The 16,408-nt window shown below is 54.9% G+C and overlaps 1 protein-coding gene across 2 annotated transcripts; it reads left to right on the forward strand.

Moving 5' to 3' along the window:
- Positions 1-1,005: 1,005 nt before the first annotated feature.
- Positions 1,006-16,080, forward strand: WNK4 (WNK lysine deficient protein kinase 4). Of its 2 annotated transcripts, none has more exons than XM_014790644.2 (18): positions 1,006-1,682; positions 3,124-3,296; positions 4,330-4,550; positions 4,865-5,022; positions 5,478-5,566; positions 5,650-5,866; positions 7,937-8,201; positions 8,437-8,558; positions 8,785-8,843; positions 8,923-9,040; positions 9,311-9,427; positions 12,907-13,044; positions 13,608-13,662; positions 13,767-14,374; positions 14,454-14,514; positions 14,614-15,022; positions 15,111-15,310; positions 15,478-16,080. In XM_014790644.2, exons 1-18 carry the CDS (start codon positions 1,068-1,070, stop codon positions 15,615-15,617), a joined length of 3,765 nt encoding a protein of 1,254 aa, XP_014646130.1. In that variant the 5' UTR covers positions 1,006-1,067; the 3' UTR covers positions 15,618-16,080. The 2 variants fall into 2 exon arrangements, with proteins under 2 accessions (XP_014646130.1, XP_087297337.1); XM_087441211.1 differs by having other exon boundaries at positions 15,683-16,079.
- The last annotated feature ends 328 nt before the right edge of the window (positions 16,081-16,408 follow it).

Consider the following 16,408-nt stretch of genomic DNA (forward strand, 5'->3'; position numbering starts at 1 on the left):
AGGCCTGTGGCCTTTGTAAATGAAAAGGTCCTCCAGTGCTGGCAGGCTCCAGGGAGCCTGTGGTTTTACATCTGCTGGGTGGGCTGTGTGGGGGAGTGCTGATGGAACACAGCTTGGGGACAGACTGCTTTCTGTCTCTGAATTGGAGAACTTAATAGCTTCCCCTTCCCTCACCATCTCCCCCATGAAAATCCTGAACTGCTCTGAAGCCCCTCCCTCCATCCGTCTGGTCTGGATGGGGTAGTTGAGGCCAAGGGGAGCTGAGGGGGAGTAAACCGGATATGGACTTTGGTTTATTGGAATCTTTGGCAAACAGAAGGGGGAGGAAGGAGAGCCCGCAGAGCAAAAACAGCCACCCTGGCCAGGGCCAGGCTGCGGTGACCGGGTCCTTGGTTTTGGGGAGGGGTTTATCCTGGAGTGCACACACCCATCACTGTGCAGCCCAGAGGGATGGCGGCGGCAGCGGCTGCGGCATTGGAGAAAACCAGGCCTTTTTGTTGACCTGTGTATTGTCGGCCTGAGGCTACTCTGGACGATTAGGAGGCGGTGGCGCTACCTTATCTGGGGTGTGCAGGCGGGTGGTAGCCTCCCCCTAAGCACCCTCCTTTCTAGGGCCCGGGAGCCTGGGTCCTGTTTCCTCTCCCTGTCCCAGCATCGTGTCGTTACCCACCCCGCTACCCCCGAAACAGGTTTGCGCACTCAGTGCGCAGGACACATCGCCACCTCGCACCCGGCTCTTGCCCGGGAGTGGGACTGAATACGGGTGCGCCGGGAGGCGAGGGAGAGCAGGGCAAGCGACCGGGGGCGGGGCGGCGGCTGAGGTGAGGGGCTGCGCGTGGGGATCCACAGCGCTCGCAGCTCCGAGGGGCGGCCCTGGGGGGTACGGGCGGGAGCTCGGCCGGGGGCGGGGCAGGGGGCGGGGCGGGGGCGGGGCCGCACGGCAAGCGAGCTGGGGGCTAGAGCCCCAATACCTCAGCCGGAGCACTGCGCACCCAGCCAGTCCGTCTGTCAGGCCGCCTCCTCTCCAGCTGCCCGGCTTACTGCCCTGCCGTGCCCGGCTCTTCCTCATGCTGGCACCTCCGGCCCCAGAGACCGCGGTCCCCATGTCCCAGGCGGAGGCCGACCTGGCCCTGCGGCCCCCGCCGCCTCTCGCCGCCGCGGGGCCGCCCCGCCTCGGGCCCCCTCCTCGCCGGGCGCGCCGCTTCTCTGGCAAGGCTGAGCCCCGGTCGCGCTCGTCTCGTCCCGGCCGCCGCAGCTCAGTCGACTTGGGGCTGCTGAGCTCTTGGTCCCAGCCAGCCTCACAGGTTCCGGAGCCCCCTGATCCTCCGGACTCCGCTGGTCCCGGCCCCGCGAGGAGCCCAACGCCTAGCTTCGAAGAGCCCCCCGAGGGCACGTGGACTCGGGGGGCCCAGGTGAAGGCTGCAGACTTCGCCCGTCCGGAGCTCGCGGGCTCCGCAGAGGTCTCGGGGTCCCAGGAACCGCCTCGGGTCCCTGAAGCCGCGGCCCGGGAGTGCCGGCGGGAGCAGGAGGAAAAAGAGGACACGGAGACCCAGGCTGTGGCAACGTCCCCGGACGGCCGATACCTCAAGTTTGACATCGAGATTGGACGTGGCTCGTTCAAGACGGTGTATCGAGGGCTGGACACTGACACCACGGTGGAGGTGGCCTGGTGTGAGCTGCAGGTGCGGCTGGGCGCCCCCTCGGTAGCATCTCGGGATGGGAACCTCTGGAGGTCTTGGTTGGGAGACCCAGGGGACAGCAGCAACGGAGGGATATATTTTTCCTGTCAAATGTCCAGACACTCCTGCCCCCCTTGCTGTGATGATCCATGAATCTGGCTGATTCTGGGCTGCAGAAGGAGAAACAGGCAGGTGGGGTATGGTGGCTCCCCTATGGGTTTGGACATTCTTACTTTAAAAGTGAGAGGTGGAAAATAGGCTGGGAAGTTGGGTAGAGAGCCAGTTCAAATCTGAGGGGTGACTGGCCTTACCACTTTCCTGCACTGGTTACCCACTCTCTCTTCCTCTCTCTTTCCCCTAAGTCCTGAGACCCTCAGTGTGACCCTGGTCTTCCTGCTCCCTGACCCTGGATCTTTGCAGATCAGAAGGCTGAGATGATGGAGGCCAGGAGCTGGGGCAGGGTCCTCGCCACTTCCAGAAGAATTCAGGCTGTTGTGACAGGATGGGGCCCTCCCAGTCCGCTTCTGGAGCAGTCATACTTCTGGACTTCTCCACAGCTGGGGAAGAGGGAGACAGGGAGCTCCAGCCCTGGCCTGGGTCCAGTCCTGCTCCTCATCCCACTGCCTACCTGGGCCTTCCCTTCCCAAACCTAAAGGCCTTGAGCACTGTGGGGGATGTTGTGGGGGATATTTCAGGGGATGTTCCTTCATAGGACCTTCCTCCCACAGGGGAGGGCTAGCAGCTTCAGACTGGGGGACAGAGCATGGGGAAAGGGTCTTCCCTCCAGCCCTGGCACTGGGCTTGCCCCTTGCTCCTGCCAGTGCCGCCCCCCACGCTCTAGGCCAGGCAAGGAGAGGCCGCCAAACAGGGGGGGGGGGGCGGGGGGAGGGGAGGAGGAGGGAGATGGAGGGGCGGGACAGCTATGGGGCAGGGGGCGGTCTCCTGGCGTCTGGCGTCTGGTCCTGGATCCTTTCTCATCTCCCTCTGCAGCCTTCCCGCGTCCTGTCTGGATCTAGCAGTTCCCAGTTTCTGGGGCCAACTCTCTTACCAGCCTCAATCCCCTGCCCGCCGTCCGCCTGCTGCCCGCCTGCCGCCTGCCCGTTGCCAGCCCCGGGCGCCTCCTCCCGTCCCATGGCCTGCCTGGGCAGCCACAAAGGCACTATTGAGCTCGGGGCTCCCGAACCGGGCTGCATAAAGGCGCTTGTGTACTGCGGGGGGTCTGGAGGCGGCCCCAGGCCCAGGATGGGCGTGTCCTTGGAACAGCCTGAGACGGCTGTCGGGAATTCAGGGTCTATAGCCTACTGGGCGAGTGATCCCACCGACCCAGCGCCATCCGTAGGCTCCAACTCTCACCTCTTCCCGAGCTCGCGCCATGTTTCCCATCTCCCTCTCCGTGGGGGTCCTGGGCCTGACTTGACTGTGACCCCCATCCTCTACCCCACAGACTCGGAAACTGTCTCGAGCTGAGCGGCAGCGATTCTCAGAGGAGGTGGAGATGCTCAAGGGGCTGCAGCACCCCAACATAGTCCGCTTCTATGACTCGTGGAAGTCGGTGTTGAGGGGCCAAGTTTGCATCGTGCTGGTCACCGAACTCATGACGTCGGGCACGCTCAAGACGTGAGCTCCCCACCTGGTGGTGGTGGTGGGTCGGTGGGAGGTCTGGTGCTGGGAGGTCGCTACTGCTTCTGGAACTTCTCCCAGGCTTTTCAAACTCTACATCCAGGTCCAAAACCAGGCTCACTATCTCTCACCCACCCCTCCTGTGTCCCTGCCTTGGTGAATGACAAGGTCCACGCATCACTCCAGCCAAAACTTGGGTGTCTCCTCCAGACGCCTCCTCTCTCCACTCTGTGCATCCCCCTTACCCCATCAGTCTCTCTTCAAGTCGCTCTTTATATCTCCCCACTCTGGCTTCCACTGGCCCAATCCACACCCCCACCTCACTGCCACCTCCCTGGTCTGAAGCCCTGTAGCAGCCCCCTAAAGGGCTTTCCCCCACTCTGTCCCATTCATCTCCAAGCTATCCTATCTTTCTGCAGCTGGGGAAATCTCTGGCCATGCAAACCTGACCTTATCACTCCCCTCCTTAAAACCCCTTCAAGGTTTCCCACTGCTCTCGGGATCAAGTCCGCACTCACTGACCTGCTCACAAAGTCCTTAAGATCCAGCTTCATCTTCAGCCTAAGTTCCAGACAAACCGATTTCCCAGCACCTCCTCCCACCCTGCCCTGCCAATTGCTGTCTCTGTGCCTTCAAGCACCACGTCCCCTCTGTCTGGAAAGTCTTCATTCCTTCCCCTCTTCACCCTTGAACTCCTACTCATCCTTCAAGATGCAACACAAAAGTTATTTCCTCTGTGAAGCCTTCCCCCACGCCCCGGGCAATTAGTCATCCCTTCTGGCGCTCCCACAGCACCTTGGCTGCGGCCCTATCTGCGAATTTACCGCCCGACCCGTTTTGTAACCTCGTGTCTACCTACCACATCCCCGATTCAGTTTCTCCCTGGAGCCGGGCGCGGACTGAGGCTAGGAGAACGCTGGCAGAAGATGCGTGGGCGGCGGTGCGGGTGGCGAGGGGGAACTTCCCGGTGGAGGCCCCCTCCCGCGCCTATGTGTCCCCGCCGCGACCCTGGCTATGCGACCTCCCCCAGATATCTTAGGCGGTTCCGCGAGATGAAGCCGCGAGTCCTTCAGCGCTGGAGCCGCCAAATCCTGCGGGGGCTTCATTTCCTACACTCTCGGGTACCTCCCATCCTGCACCGGGATCTCAAGTGCGACAATGTCTTTATCACGGGCCCTACGGGCTCCGTCAAGATCGGGGACCTGGGCCTAGCCACGCTCAAGCGCGCCTCCTTTGCCAAGAGCGTCATCGGTGCGTCCCTCCAGGAGAGTCCTTGCCATTCCTACCACCCCCACATCAGAAGAGAGCCTGGGGGCCCCCTCCACCCAGGAGGATCCTTCGAGATCCACGGGGCTAGAAGACCACGGGAAGATGGGGAGACCTATGGCATCCCCTCTGCCTCGCCCTCCCCCGCCCCCCCCCACACACGGTGGGGAAGCGTCGGTCACTTGCACTCCAGAATTCGTGGGGTTGCCCTCGGGCTGCCTAGCCCATGGTACACCCAAGGGGAGGGACGAAGCCAGAAGAGAGGCTCTGAAGCCTGATGCCTGCTATGGATCCTACAGGGACCCCGGAGTTCATGGCCCCGGAGATGTACGAGGAAAAGTACGATGAGGCCGTGGACGTGTACGCGTTTGGCATGTGCATGCTGGAGATGGCTACCTCGGAGTATCCTTACTCCGAGTGCCAGAATGCCGCGCAAATCTACCGCAAGGTCACTTCGGTGAGAGGGGGCGGGGAGGAGAGGGAATTCCAGGCCCTCTCCCATTTTCCTGCCCCAACCAGTCCGCAGTCAATGCCCTTTCCCTTATGAAAAGAGGCTAGACACAAAGACGCCCTGGTGAGCACTGAAGGATATTGGATGCACACACGACCCCCTTCAGTACAAACTATTTAGAATAATGATGTCTGTAGCGCCCCCTAGAGTTTACAAACATCTAATCTTGCATCCGATCCTTCCAGCTGCCCCGCGGGGTGAGCAAGGCAAAAAACTGGCTCAGCGGGAGACTTGGTCAAGGTCACACTGTTGATACGTGGGGGGACTGGGATTTGAAATCAAATCTTCTAAGTAGTAGTGGCGGTGCATTTGTGACTGCACGCGCTACTGCCGCGGGCGGGGGGAGAGGTGTCAAGCAGGGTGCTGGGCCGCAGAGGACCTCATGCAACCCGCTTCCCCAGGGCACAAAGCCGAACAGCTTCTACAAGGTGAAGATGCCCGAGGTGAAGGAGATCATTGAAGGCTGCATCCGCACGGATAAGAACGAGAGGTGGGGTGGAGGGGGCAGGTTGGAGGTGGGTTCGGGGGCGGGCGGCGGCGACGGGCCTCGGCTCACCGCGTCGCTGCCCTCAGGTTCACCATCCAGGACTTGCTGGCTCACGCCTTCTTCCGCGAGGAGCGCGGCGTGCACGTGGAGCTGGCGGAGGAGGACGACGGTGAGAAGCCGGGCCTCAAGCTCTGGCTGCGCATGGAGGACGCGCGGCGCGGGGGGCGCCCACGCGACAACCAGGCCATCGAGTTCTTGTTCCAACTGGGCCGGGACGCGGCCGAGGAGGTGGCCCAGGAGATGGTGAGGGAGGATAGACTGCCCTGCGCCTGGGCATGTGAAGGGGGTGTGGGCCTCAACCCGAGGGGCCAGTACCACGCAGGTGGGGCACTGGGGGTGGTGGGAAAGGCCAACCCACCCATACTCCTGCAAGTGCCTCCCTGCGCTTTCCGCCTTAACGCACTCGCAGGCACGCCCAGTGTTCCCAACACGTTGAAGATTTTCTTTTCCAAAACAAGCCCTGGGTCCTCTGACCTCCCTGCTTTGCTTCCTGCTGATCCAATTTTCCTGGAATGCCCTTCTCTCCAATTTATCTATTTACTTTTCTCTTTTTATTTTCCCCCCCTCTTGTCTTTTTCTTTCTTCCTCCATGCTCAGAACCATCAGTTTCAGGAAGCCTCTCCCCTCTACAGTCAAAATGAAATGCTTCTTCCACTTCAGCAGGTCCTCCGTTACAGGACCCACCACCATGGGTCTTATTTTATACCAGACAGAAAACATTCCTGTCTTTCTCCTCTACTAGACTATAAGCTCCTTGAGGGCACAGACTGTGTTTTATTGATTTTTCTATCTCTGACAGTGCTTGGCACATAGTAGGAGCTCATTTATAGCCCACATCTGTACATGGCTTAGAGCACCTTCACATGCATTTGATGGTTGTTACCAACCCTGCATGGAATGATTTTATTTCTTTTCTTTCTTTTTTTTTTTTGTGAGGAGATCAGCCCTGTGCTAACATCTGCCAATCCTCCTCTTTTTTTTTTGCTGAGGAAGACTGGCCCTGGGCTAACATCCGTGCCCATCTTCCTTCACTTTATATGGGACGCCGCCACAGCATGGCTTGCCAAGCAGTGCGTCACTGCGCGCCCAGGATCCGAACCAGCGAAGCCCTGGCCGCCACAGCAGAGCGCACGCACTTAACCACTTGCACCACCAGGCCGGCCCCAATTTTATTCCTATTTATTGATGAGAAAATGAAAGCTCAGAGAGGTTGAATATCTTGTCCAAGTTCCCAAGCAAGTAAGTGGCAGAGCTAGATTTAAACTCAGGTGGTTCAGATTTTAAGTCAGATCACCCTGCCCCACCTCCTTTATATGCCCCAGCAAAGCATGTCCTTGAAATGAATAAGGAGATGATGAACAGAAGTTGGTGGACCAGGAGAAGCTTACATATGAGGTAGAAGATGTTGGGGCAGAAGCTTAGGGGCTGGTTTAGGAAGGCCTGAGGGGGAAAAAGAGAGTATGAGATTCTCCATAGAAAAATGGCAGGTGTAAGGATGGGGATCTTTTGTGGTATGTGTGGGTCAAGGTGTTTGCAGTTTGGCATAAAAGCAGGTCTCCGTTGCACAGCCCAGTCCTGACGTGAGATCAAATCTTGATCCATTACTTACAAGGATTCTTGACCTTGACACTACTGACATCTTTGGGGGACTGTCCTGTGCATTGTAGGATTTTGAGAAGAATCTCTGGCATCTCCCTACATGCCAGTAGCACCTACCCTCCAGTTGTGACAACTTAAATGTCTCCAGATATTGCCAAATGTCCCTCCTCTCCTCCTTGAGAGCAATTGACTTACGTATAACCATGAACTGGTCACTTTACTTATTTCTAAAATGGAGCTGAGGGGCCGGCCCCATGGCGTAGTGGTTAAGTTCACATGCCACTTCCGTGGCCCAGGGTTCGCAGGTTCAGATCCCGGGCATGGACCTACACACCACTTTTCAAGCCATGCTGTGACTGCATCCCATATAAAGTAGAGGAAGATGGGCATGGATGTTAGCCCAGGGCCAATCTTTCTCAGCAAAAAAAGAGGAGGATTGGCAATAGATGTTAGCTCAGGGCTAGTCTTCCTCACCAAATAAAATAAATAAAATAAAATAATAAAATAAAATAGGGCTGATAAGACCTACCTGAGAAGGTTGTTGGGAGGATTTAATGATGATAATGTAAAGAGTTGCCAGTTAATAGACACAGTGGGTAATCGGTAAATCTTGGTTCCCTTTTCCCATATCCTGGAGGCCCCAAGAAGGTGTCCTGATGGATCTTCGGGGGAGGTCCTCACCTCAAACTGTGTTCCTCACCCTCCCAACTCTAGGTGGCCCTGGGTCTAGTCTGCGAAGCTGATTACCAGCCAGTGGCCCGTGCAGTACGTGAACGGGTTGCTGCCATCCAGCGAAAGCGCGAGAAGCTGCGCAAAGCTAGGGAGTTGGAGGCCCTCCCCCCTGCACCAGGACCCCTGCCAGCAACTGTCCCCATGACTCCTGGTCCTCCCAGTGTCTTCCCTCCTGAGCCCGAAGAACCAGAGGCGGACCAGCACCAGCCCTTCCTCTTCCGCCATGCCAGCTACTCATCTACCACCTGTAAGTCACCCCTGACCTTGGGACCTAGATCCCAGAACCCTTGGCCTCTGCCCCCACCCAGAAGTTCAACTCAGCAGCACTGCCACTGACCCTGTCTTCCACATCTAGCCAGAAAGCTCTTTCTGGGGAGGAAATCTCCCACAGCCCCAGTCCCTTCCTTGCTCAGGCAGCCCCCATCCTCTGCCACCACTCCCTTTTATTTCCCCTTTACTGATCCCCTCCCTCTCCCCACCAGCGGATTGCGAGACTGATGGCTACCTCAGCTCCTCCGGCTTCCTGGATGCCTCAGACCCTGCCCTTCAGCCCCCTAGGGGGGTGCCATCCAGCCCCGCTGAGTCCCATCTCCACCTGCCCTCGGTGAGAGGGGGTCACATGGGGGGCTACCAGCCATTCCAAGCCTATGACTTATCTCCCTCCTTGTGAACCCAACCCTGTGACCTGGCCCCATGTCCCTGGAAATCCACCACTCTTGTTCTCATGTTCCTTAATTCCCTCTGCCTAGTACCCTAGCATCCTTGACACCATCTCCCTGGATCCCAGCAATTATCTTCCCCTGACCTCATGAACCCATATCCTATTTCAGGCTTTTGCCCTATCCATTGCACGATCTGGCCCTGGCAGTGACTTTTCCCCTGGAGACAGGTAAATTCTGGTATGAGTTAGGGTGCTAGGGTGAGACATATGGAGCTCTGGCATCTCATATCTCCTCTCCCTTTTCCAGCTACGCCTCAGATGCAGCATCAGGCCTTAGCGATGTGGGAGAAGGGATGGGACGGATGAGGAGACCACCAGGGAGAAATCTCCGGCGCAGACCCCGATCCCGGCTCCGGGTCACTAGTGTAAGGAAGGGGCACAGGAGATGGGCAACAACTTACAGGGCCAGGGGGGAGCTGTCAGGGGGATGGGGGAAGTCAGCCAGAAAAGGGGAGTAGCAGTGTTTGACTGGTACCCAAGAGGCAGCTGGTCTACTTTCTAATACCAGACTTTGGGGGAAGAGTCTGCTTCTCTCCAGTTCCAATCTGGCACTGCCATTTGGTTGGAGTGGGTGGGGACAAGTGATGAGGACAGAGAGCTTGACCTCCTCCCCTCTGCTGACTTTGAACCTGTAGGTCTCAGACCAGAATGACAGAGTGGTTGAGTGCCAGCTACAGACGCACAACAGCAAGATGGTGACCTTCCGATTTGATCTGGATGGGGACAGCCCAGAAGAGATTGCAGCTGCCATGGTGAGGGGAAGAGAGATGAGGACAGAGTCTTTGGGTCCCGGACAAGAGCTTCTCCCTGATGTCCCCTGGTGCTGAACTCCCCCGCCCCCACATCCAACAGCAAGGGTTTTTAAGGCACAGTGACACTGAAGACATCTCTGCCCTTCTTTTGGGGGAGATTTCTGTTTATCCAGTGAGGTTTGGATCATCAACTGGAGCAATTTGAGACTAATGTAGGGTATACACAAGTGCTACGGTGAAGTGCATGTTAGACACATGATACTGTTGCTGTAAGTAAAGGATGGGCTGGGGGCAGCAGCGGGAAGAAGGAGGACTTGTGCAAGGTCTTGACAGATGGGTAAGAATGGCAGTGAAGAGTGGAAAGGGCATGTCTAGTGGAGGTAGAGCATAAGCAAAGGCATGGAAGTAGGAAGTGACTTGGAATATGGAGCTGGGTGAGCTTCCTGAGGAGACCACTGTCATTGGAATTAAGGGTCCCTATAGGAGAACTGTGGAAGTGAGGTTGGGCATGTAGAGTAGGCCCTGATTATAGACGGTCTTAAGAGTTAGACAGAGTGTAACATGATAAGAATAGGTTTTAAGGAGACCATTCTGCCATGGAAGGTGGGAGGGGGTTGGGGTAGAGAATCCAGTTGGCAGGTGGATACAAGAAGCCTGATGTGGCCTGGAGAGAATGGATTATGGGGAAAGGAGGGAAGAAAAGAGGTGAATCTAAGGGTTGTTTCAGGAAAATAAATTACTCTGTAATCCAGTTATTTATTGACATAGTACAATGCACATAGTAGATGCTTAATAAATATTTGCTGAGTTGATATGATAGGAAGTTAGGGAGAGAGGATATCAAGGGCGACTTGTAGCGTGGAGGAACTAATGGGAGTATACCATCAAAGGAGAGAGGAAGTTGGAAATGCAAATAGGTTTTTTTTAGAGGTCATGATGAGCTTAAATGACAGAGGAATAGGCAAGATACGATCCTCTGTAGGAGCAGGATATGGGGCCGGCCAGGCTGGAGAGAGAGGTGGACTTGGGAGTCGTCAGTATAGAATTGAGTGAAGGGAGATGGGCCTGCAAAGCCAGAGGCATAGAGGGCCTGAGAATGTGTCTCAGTGGATACCCCCCTGTTCTGGAATGGGAGTGAGGGGGATAGGTCATTGAAGGACACAGAGATGGAGCCAGAGAGGTAGGAGGAGCCCTGGAAGACGTTAGTAAAAACTGAGTGAGGACAGTTTCAAGGAGGTGGCATAGAGTGAAGCCTGAAGCAGGAGAGGGTCTCTGTGGGAGACCAGTTTCAGTGGAGTGGGGGTGGTAGATGCCAGCGTCTGGGGTGAAGGAGGGAAGAGAATGGGAGAAACATCAGGCTTCAGGAACTCTTCTTAAAGCTTCTTCTCCATCGTGTCATTCACCTTGTGTCCAGGAGAAAGACAAAATATCACTTGACATGCAGGCTTATCTTCTGTCAAGCCACTTGACCCTTCAAGAATCTTTTCTCTAGCCGTACTGGTTTCTGAATGGTCCTCTGAAGAGGCTGGGCGCCTTTCCACTTCCACCTCCATCTGATCAGGGGTGTCTTGCCCTGAGAACCTTCTCTACTGGGCTTTCAAGCCCACTCAGATCACACACCGCCAAACTGACCCCACCCCCTGAACTCAGGATCCATTGCCCTCTTTTCTCTCCTTACTAGTCCACCCTCCATTCCTTTGCAGCAGAATTCTCCTGAGACTTAGAGCTGATTTTGTTGCTTTTTGCCCCCAAATCTGTAGTGGCTACCTGTGGTTACAGGCTAAGGTCCAAATTCTGAAGCATGGCCTTTAAAATTCACAGCACTCTCAGCTACACTCCAGTCTTCCCTATTTTGTGAATGTGCCAGGCCTTTTCATGCCTCAGAGCTGTTACTCATGCTGTTCTCTCTGCCTAGACTGCCTTTCTCTTCCTGAAGAACAAGGTGGAAGAGAGGAAAGGGGAGGCTTTCATGTTAAGACCTAGTTCAAATTTTGCCTCTGTTATTTACTAATTCGGTGAACTTGGGCAAGTTTAACCTCTCTGAACCTCAGTTGCTTATCAATAAAATGCAGGTTATAATACTTATTTTGCAAAGATGTTCTGATACAATATATAATTTATGAGACGTGATATAATATGAGAAGTGAAATGATATAATATGATATAACGTATGAGAAGTGTCCACACATGGTAAGCCCTCAATAAAGGGTTACTTTTCTTACTTATCCATCAAGACTCAGCTCTGTGAAGCCACCCCAGCTTCCTCCTGTCCCCTGGAGTAGAATGACCTGCTATCTCTTTGGAACAGCATTTTTAAAAATTGTGGTAAAAACTACGTAACAAATGTTAATTTGCCATCTTAACCATCTTTAAGTGTACAGTTCAGTAATATTAAGTATATTCAGGGCCGGCCCCGTGGCTTGGCGGTTAAGTGCGCGCACTGTGCTGCCGGCGGCCCGGGTTCGGATCCCGGGTGCGCACTGACGCACCGCTCCTCTGGCCATGCTGGGGCCGCGTCCCACATACAGCAACTAGAAGGATGTGCAGCTATGACAGACAACTATCTGCTGGGGCTTTGGGGGAAAAATAAATAAATAAAAAATCTTTAAAAAAAAAAAAAAAAAAAAAAAAAAAAGTATATTCACATTGTTGTGAAACAGATCTCCAGAACCTCTTCATCTTGCAAATCTGAAACTCTATCCCCATTAAACAACAACTCTCACTTTTCCCCTCCTGGAATAGCATTTTTATCTATACGTCAATCATAAATGCCTCACCTACCATGGGCTGACTTGCAGTAGATTGAGTTATGTAAATATGTGTCTCTTCCACTAGATTTCGGGCTTCTTCAGGACCAGGACCTTGTTTTATGCTTCCCTGTATTCCTCACAGTACTTAGCACAATGCCTGGTACATAGTATGTACTCAATAAGTGTTTGTGGAATCTAATGTTACATTTACCATTTATTGCCTTATTTTTACTTAACTTTGTGGGTGTGTGTGTACGTGAGCCTGTGCGGTGTACTTTATAAGCCCTACGAGAGCAGGAAATTGTGTCCAAAGCATGGGAGGCAACAGTGGAAAGAACTCAGGCTCTGGCTTTAGATAGATCTGGGTGCAAATCCTGTGATCTTGGGCAGACTGAACTTAACCTCTTTGAGCAGTGGTTATCTTAACTCTAAAATTGTGATGTTAACAGAGACCCCAGAAAGCTGTTGTTGGTGTTAAACGTGATAAGAGATGTAAAGCATCTGGTATCTACATGCATCCTATGAATGTCGGCTTCTTTCCTTTAAGCTGTATTCCTTCTTCTACCACACAGTGCCTGGCACACAGTGGATACTTAACTAAATGTTTGTTTTAGGTTGGTGGTTGGCAGAAGCAGTGGGGTGAAGGGTTGGTTTTTAAAGATCTGGCAGGGGGAGAAGGGCGAATGGGGTAACTGAGCCCTCCCTCCCCTTGCTGCTGACCCTTGCCAGGTGTATAATGAGTTCATTCTGCCCTCGGAGCGAGCTGGATTCCTGAGCCGGATTCGGGAGATTATCCAGCGAGTGGAGACCCTGTTGAAGAGAGATACTGGCCCTGTGGAGGCTGCTGAAGACCCCCTGAGCCCCCAGGTCAGACCCCTCTGGGCACCTCCAGAGAGAACAGACTCTGCTCCAGGCTTCATTACTTTCTGCCTTCACCAGTCCCCTCGGATCTAACTCCTCTTCATCTCTGGGAACCTAAAACAGTGGCTTTTACTCCATTTGAGAATCTGATGAAAGCCATGGACCCTTGTTCTAGAAAAATGTGTTCAGTGCATTTTCTTTTAACTCATTATTTTGAAATAATTTCAGACTTACAGAGAGAACTTGCAAGAATTGTATAAAGAACTACTAGATACTCTTTGCCTGGATTTGCCAATTGTGTTTGCCACATTAGCTTTAAAATCATTCTCTCTTCCTCTCTCCCCTCTCTATATGTGTGTGCACATATTTTTTCTGAACCACTTGAGAAGGTTGCAGACCTCATGCCCCTTTACTGCTAAATATTTCAGCACATACACTTTTGAATCCCTTGAAACTCATCTATGGACTCATAGAGGTTCATGAGTCCCACTTAAGAACTCCAGTCTGAACCTTCCATCTAAGACTCAGCTCTTCCCCACTGTGACTGTGGGCCCCTTTCTCTTCCTCAGGAGGAGCCAGCACCATTGCCTGCCCTCCCAGGCCCCCTCCCAGACCCACTGGGTGGTATGTACTGAGTTCTGTCCCTTCTCATCCCAACCCTTGGGGTTGCACCCTGGGAAGGGTGTAGGGAATGGAAGACTGGAATCTCAACACACCCTCCTCCCCAGCAGAGCTTCAGAGCAGCACCTTCCTGGAGCAGAGGAGCTGGGCAGCCTTCTCCACCTCCTTATCTTCTCCTGGAACCCCCGTGTCTCCTGGAAACCCATTTTCTCCTGGAAGCCCTGTTTTCCCAAGTTCCATCTTCCCCATCTCTTCTCCCCCATGTCATCCCAGCCCCTCCTCATTCTCCCCAGTTTCCTCCCAAGTCTCTTCAAATCTCTTTTCATACCCCCCCAGCTCTCCACTTCCATTGTCCCCCAGTGCATCCCAGTTTCCCATCCCATCCTCTCAGTTTCCACGGAGTTCTCTCCTCCCCAGTTCTCCACCTACCTTCTCTCCCAGTTGTTCCCAGGTCACTCTTACTCCTTCCTCTCCTCCATGCCCCTCTTCTTCTCCCCTCCCCTCTACCACAGCAGCCCCTCTCCTCTCTCTGGCTAGTGCCTTCTCACTGGCTGTGATGACTGTGGCCCAGTCCCTGCTGTCCCCCTCACCCGGGCTCCTTTCCCAGTCTCCTCCAGCCCCTCCTGGTCCCCTACCTAGCCTGCCCCCTCCCCCTCCCTTTGCTTCTTGTGGCCAGGAGAGGCCTTCAACCCTGACAGCTGAGGTGGAGAGTGAGGTGAGTAGGAAACCAAGAGGGATGATTAGGGGGGCTCCATTCTGGATCATTTCTCTGCTCATGGACCCACACTTTGTAGGCCTTCTCAAATCCTGCTCAGCCACTCCTGGGTGAAGCTAGACTGGCGCCCATCTCTGAAGGTAAAGCCTCTGCCCACTGAACTTCCCCTGCCCATTATCCTCAATCCACTTTGTCCTGCCACTGATTTCTCTCCCTTCTTCCTCCATGTCTCTCTACAGAGGGGAAGCCTCAGCTTGTTGGGCGTTTCCAAGTGACTTCATCCAAGGAACCAGCTGAGCCTCTTCCCCTGCAAACAACATCCCCAACTCTCTCCGATTCCCTGAAGCCTCCAACCCCTCAGATGACCTCGGAGAGCTCGGACACAGAGGACAGTGCTGGAGGCGGGCCAGAGGCCAGGGAGGCTCTGGCTGAGAGTGACCGTGCAGCCCGGTGCCTGGGGGCTGGAGTTGAGGAGGAAGGGGATGATGGGAAGGAACCCCAAGTGGGGGGCAGCCCCCCACCCCTGAGCCATCCCAGCCCAGTGTGGATGAACTACTCCTACAGCAGCCTGTGTCTGAGCAGTGAGGAATCAGAGAGCAGTGGGGAGGATGAGGAATTCTGGGCTGAGCTGCAGAGCCTTCGGCAAAAGTGAGTCTGGGGAGGATAGAGGACAAGAGGTGGACTTGGGAGAGCCAAGTGTGTGGCTAGCCCTCTCATGCTCCTGGTGTGTCCTCAGGCACTTGTCAGAGGTGGAGGCACTACAGACACTACAGAAAAAGGAAATTGAGGACTTGTACAGCCGGCTGGGAAAGCAGCCCCCGCCGGGTATAGTGGCCCCCGCTGCTATGTTGTCCAGCCGCCAGCGCCGCCTCTCCAAGGGCAGTTTCCCCACCTCTAGGCGCAACAGCCTGCAGCGCTCTGAGCCCCCAGGCCTTGGTGAGACTGCAGTCACCCAGCTCCCATGTTTCCTCAGTCCCCTTCCCTAGTGATCTGGCTTTCTTCCAGGCCCTGGGGGTCTGCCTCTTGGTTTGGGGGGACTAGCCCCCTTCTCCCCCCCGGCCCCTTCCCTCACTCAGTGCTCTCCCTCCCCATCCTGCACCCAGGCATCATGCGAAGGAACTCCCTGAGTGGCAGCAGCACCGGCTCCCAGGAGCAGCGGGCAAGCAAGGGGGTGACATTCGCCGGGGATGTTGGCAGGATGGTGAGGGCGGGCCCAAGGGAGGGAGAGCCCAGGGAATGGTAACTGGCTGCAGCTTCACCCTCGTCTCACCTTGGAGGTTTCTACAGTGCTTTTTCTTCTCCCTCCAGTGAATTGGGAACAGAAGCCATGTGTCTCCCCCACACCAGGGCACCCCATGGAGCTTGTGCTCCCGGACTCTGTTGACCAACACAACTCTGCAAGGAAGACCTTAGCCCTGAGGGAGTAGAAGGCCAGTAGGGCATGAAGAGTGCTGCTTCATTATAGGGAAGAGCCAAACGTGGGAACTATTTGCTGTGTGTAGAAGGTGTCAATTCTGCAGCCTACCATCCTCATCCCTGCCACCTCTCCAGCCAAGTCAACCACTAAGCAAACCCACCCAAGCCCAGAGGCTTCTAGAGGGCACACTCCCAGCTGGGCAAGTGAAGGGGGTGTTCTCACACCAGGAATTAGCAGCAGCCAATAAATATGCTGGAAACTAGGATTCTGTGAATTTCTATCTGCCAGGCCTTAAGAACTGGGGGCAAAGCCTTGTGGGGTAAGGCGGGAGGATTTAGAAGGGACTCTCCCCTCACAATGGCAGGCACGGGTAGAAGCTGCCCAGACTTCTGGCGTCCTGCCAGCAGTTCATGAGGAAACTGCAAGGTTAATGATCCACTTGACCAAGCTAAGATCCCATCCAGACCCCACCTTTGGCCTACACAAACAGGCCCCTGTGGAAGTTAAAAAAAGCTGCTTGTCCATCACCCTTCATCTGCCCCTCTCTCTCTGTCTCGGGATGGGAAAACGCAGTAAAGTTGGAGTAGTGTGTTGCTCTTGAGGGTAGAGGACAGAAG

This window comes from Ceratotherium simum, chromosome 16 (assembly GCF_057802395.1).
Source record: "Ceratotherium simum simum isolate JZ-2026a chromosome 16, ASM5780239v1, whole genome shotgun sequence".
Taxonomy (NCBI): Eukaryota; Metazoa; Chordata; class Mammalia; order Perissodactyla; family Rhinocerotidae; genus Ceratotherium; species Ceratotherium simum.

Excerpts from the sequence above, each read along its gene's own strand:
- WNK4 (XM_014790644.2), top strand. The coding sequence starts at position 1,068 with ATGCTGGCACCTCCGGCCCCAGAGACCGCGGTCCCCATGTCCCAGGCG. Across the intron at positions 5,867-7,936 it reads AGGAGGTGGCCCAGGAGATG|GTGGCCCTGGGTCTAGTCTG; the intron begins GTGAGGGAGGAT and ends TCCCAACTCTAG. Across the intron at positions 14,515-14,613 it reads ACTGGCGCCCATCTCTGAAG|AGGGGAAGCCTCAGCTTGTT; the intron begins GTAAAGCCTCTG and ends GTCTCTCTACAG.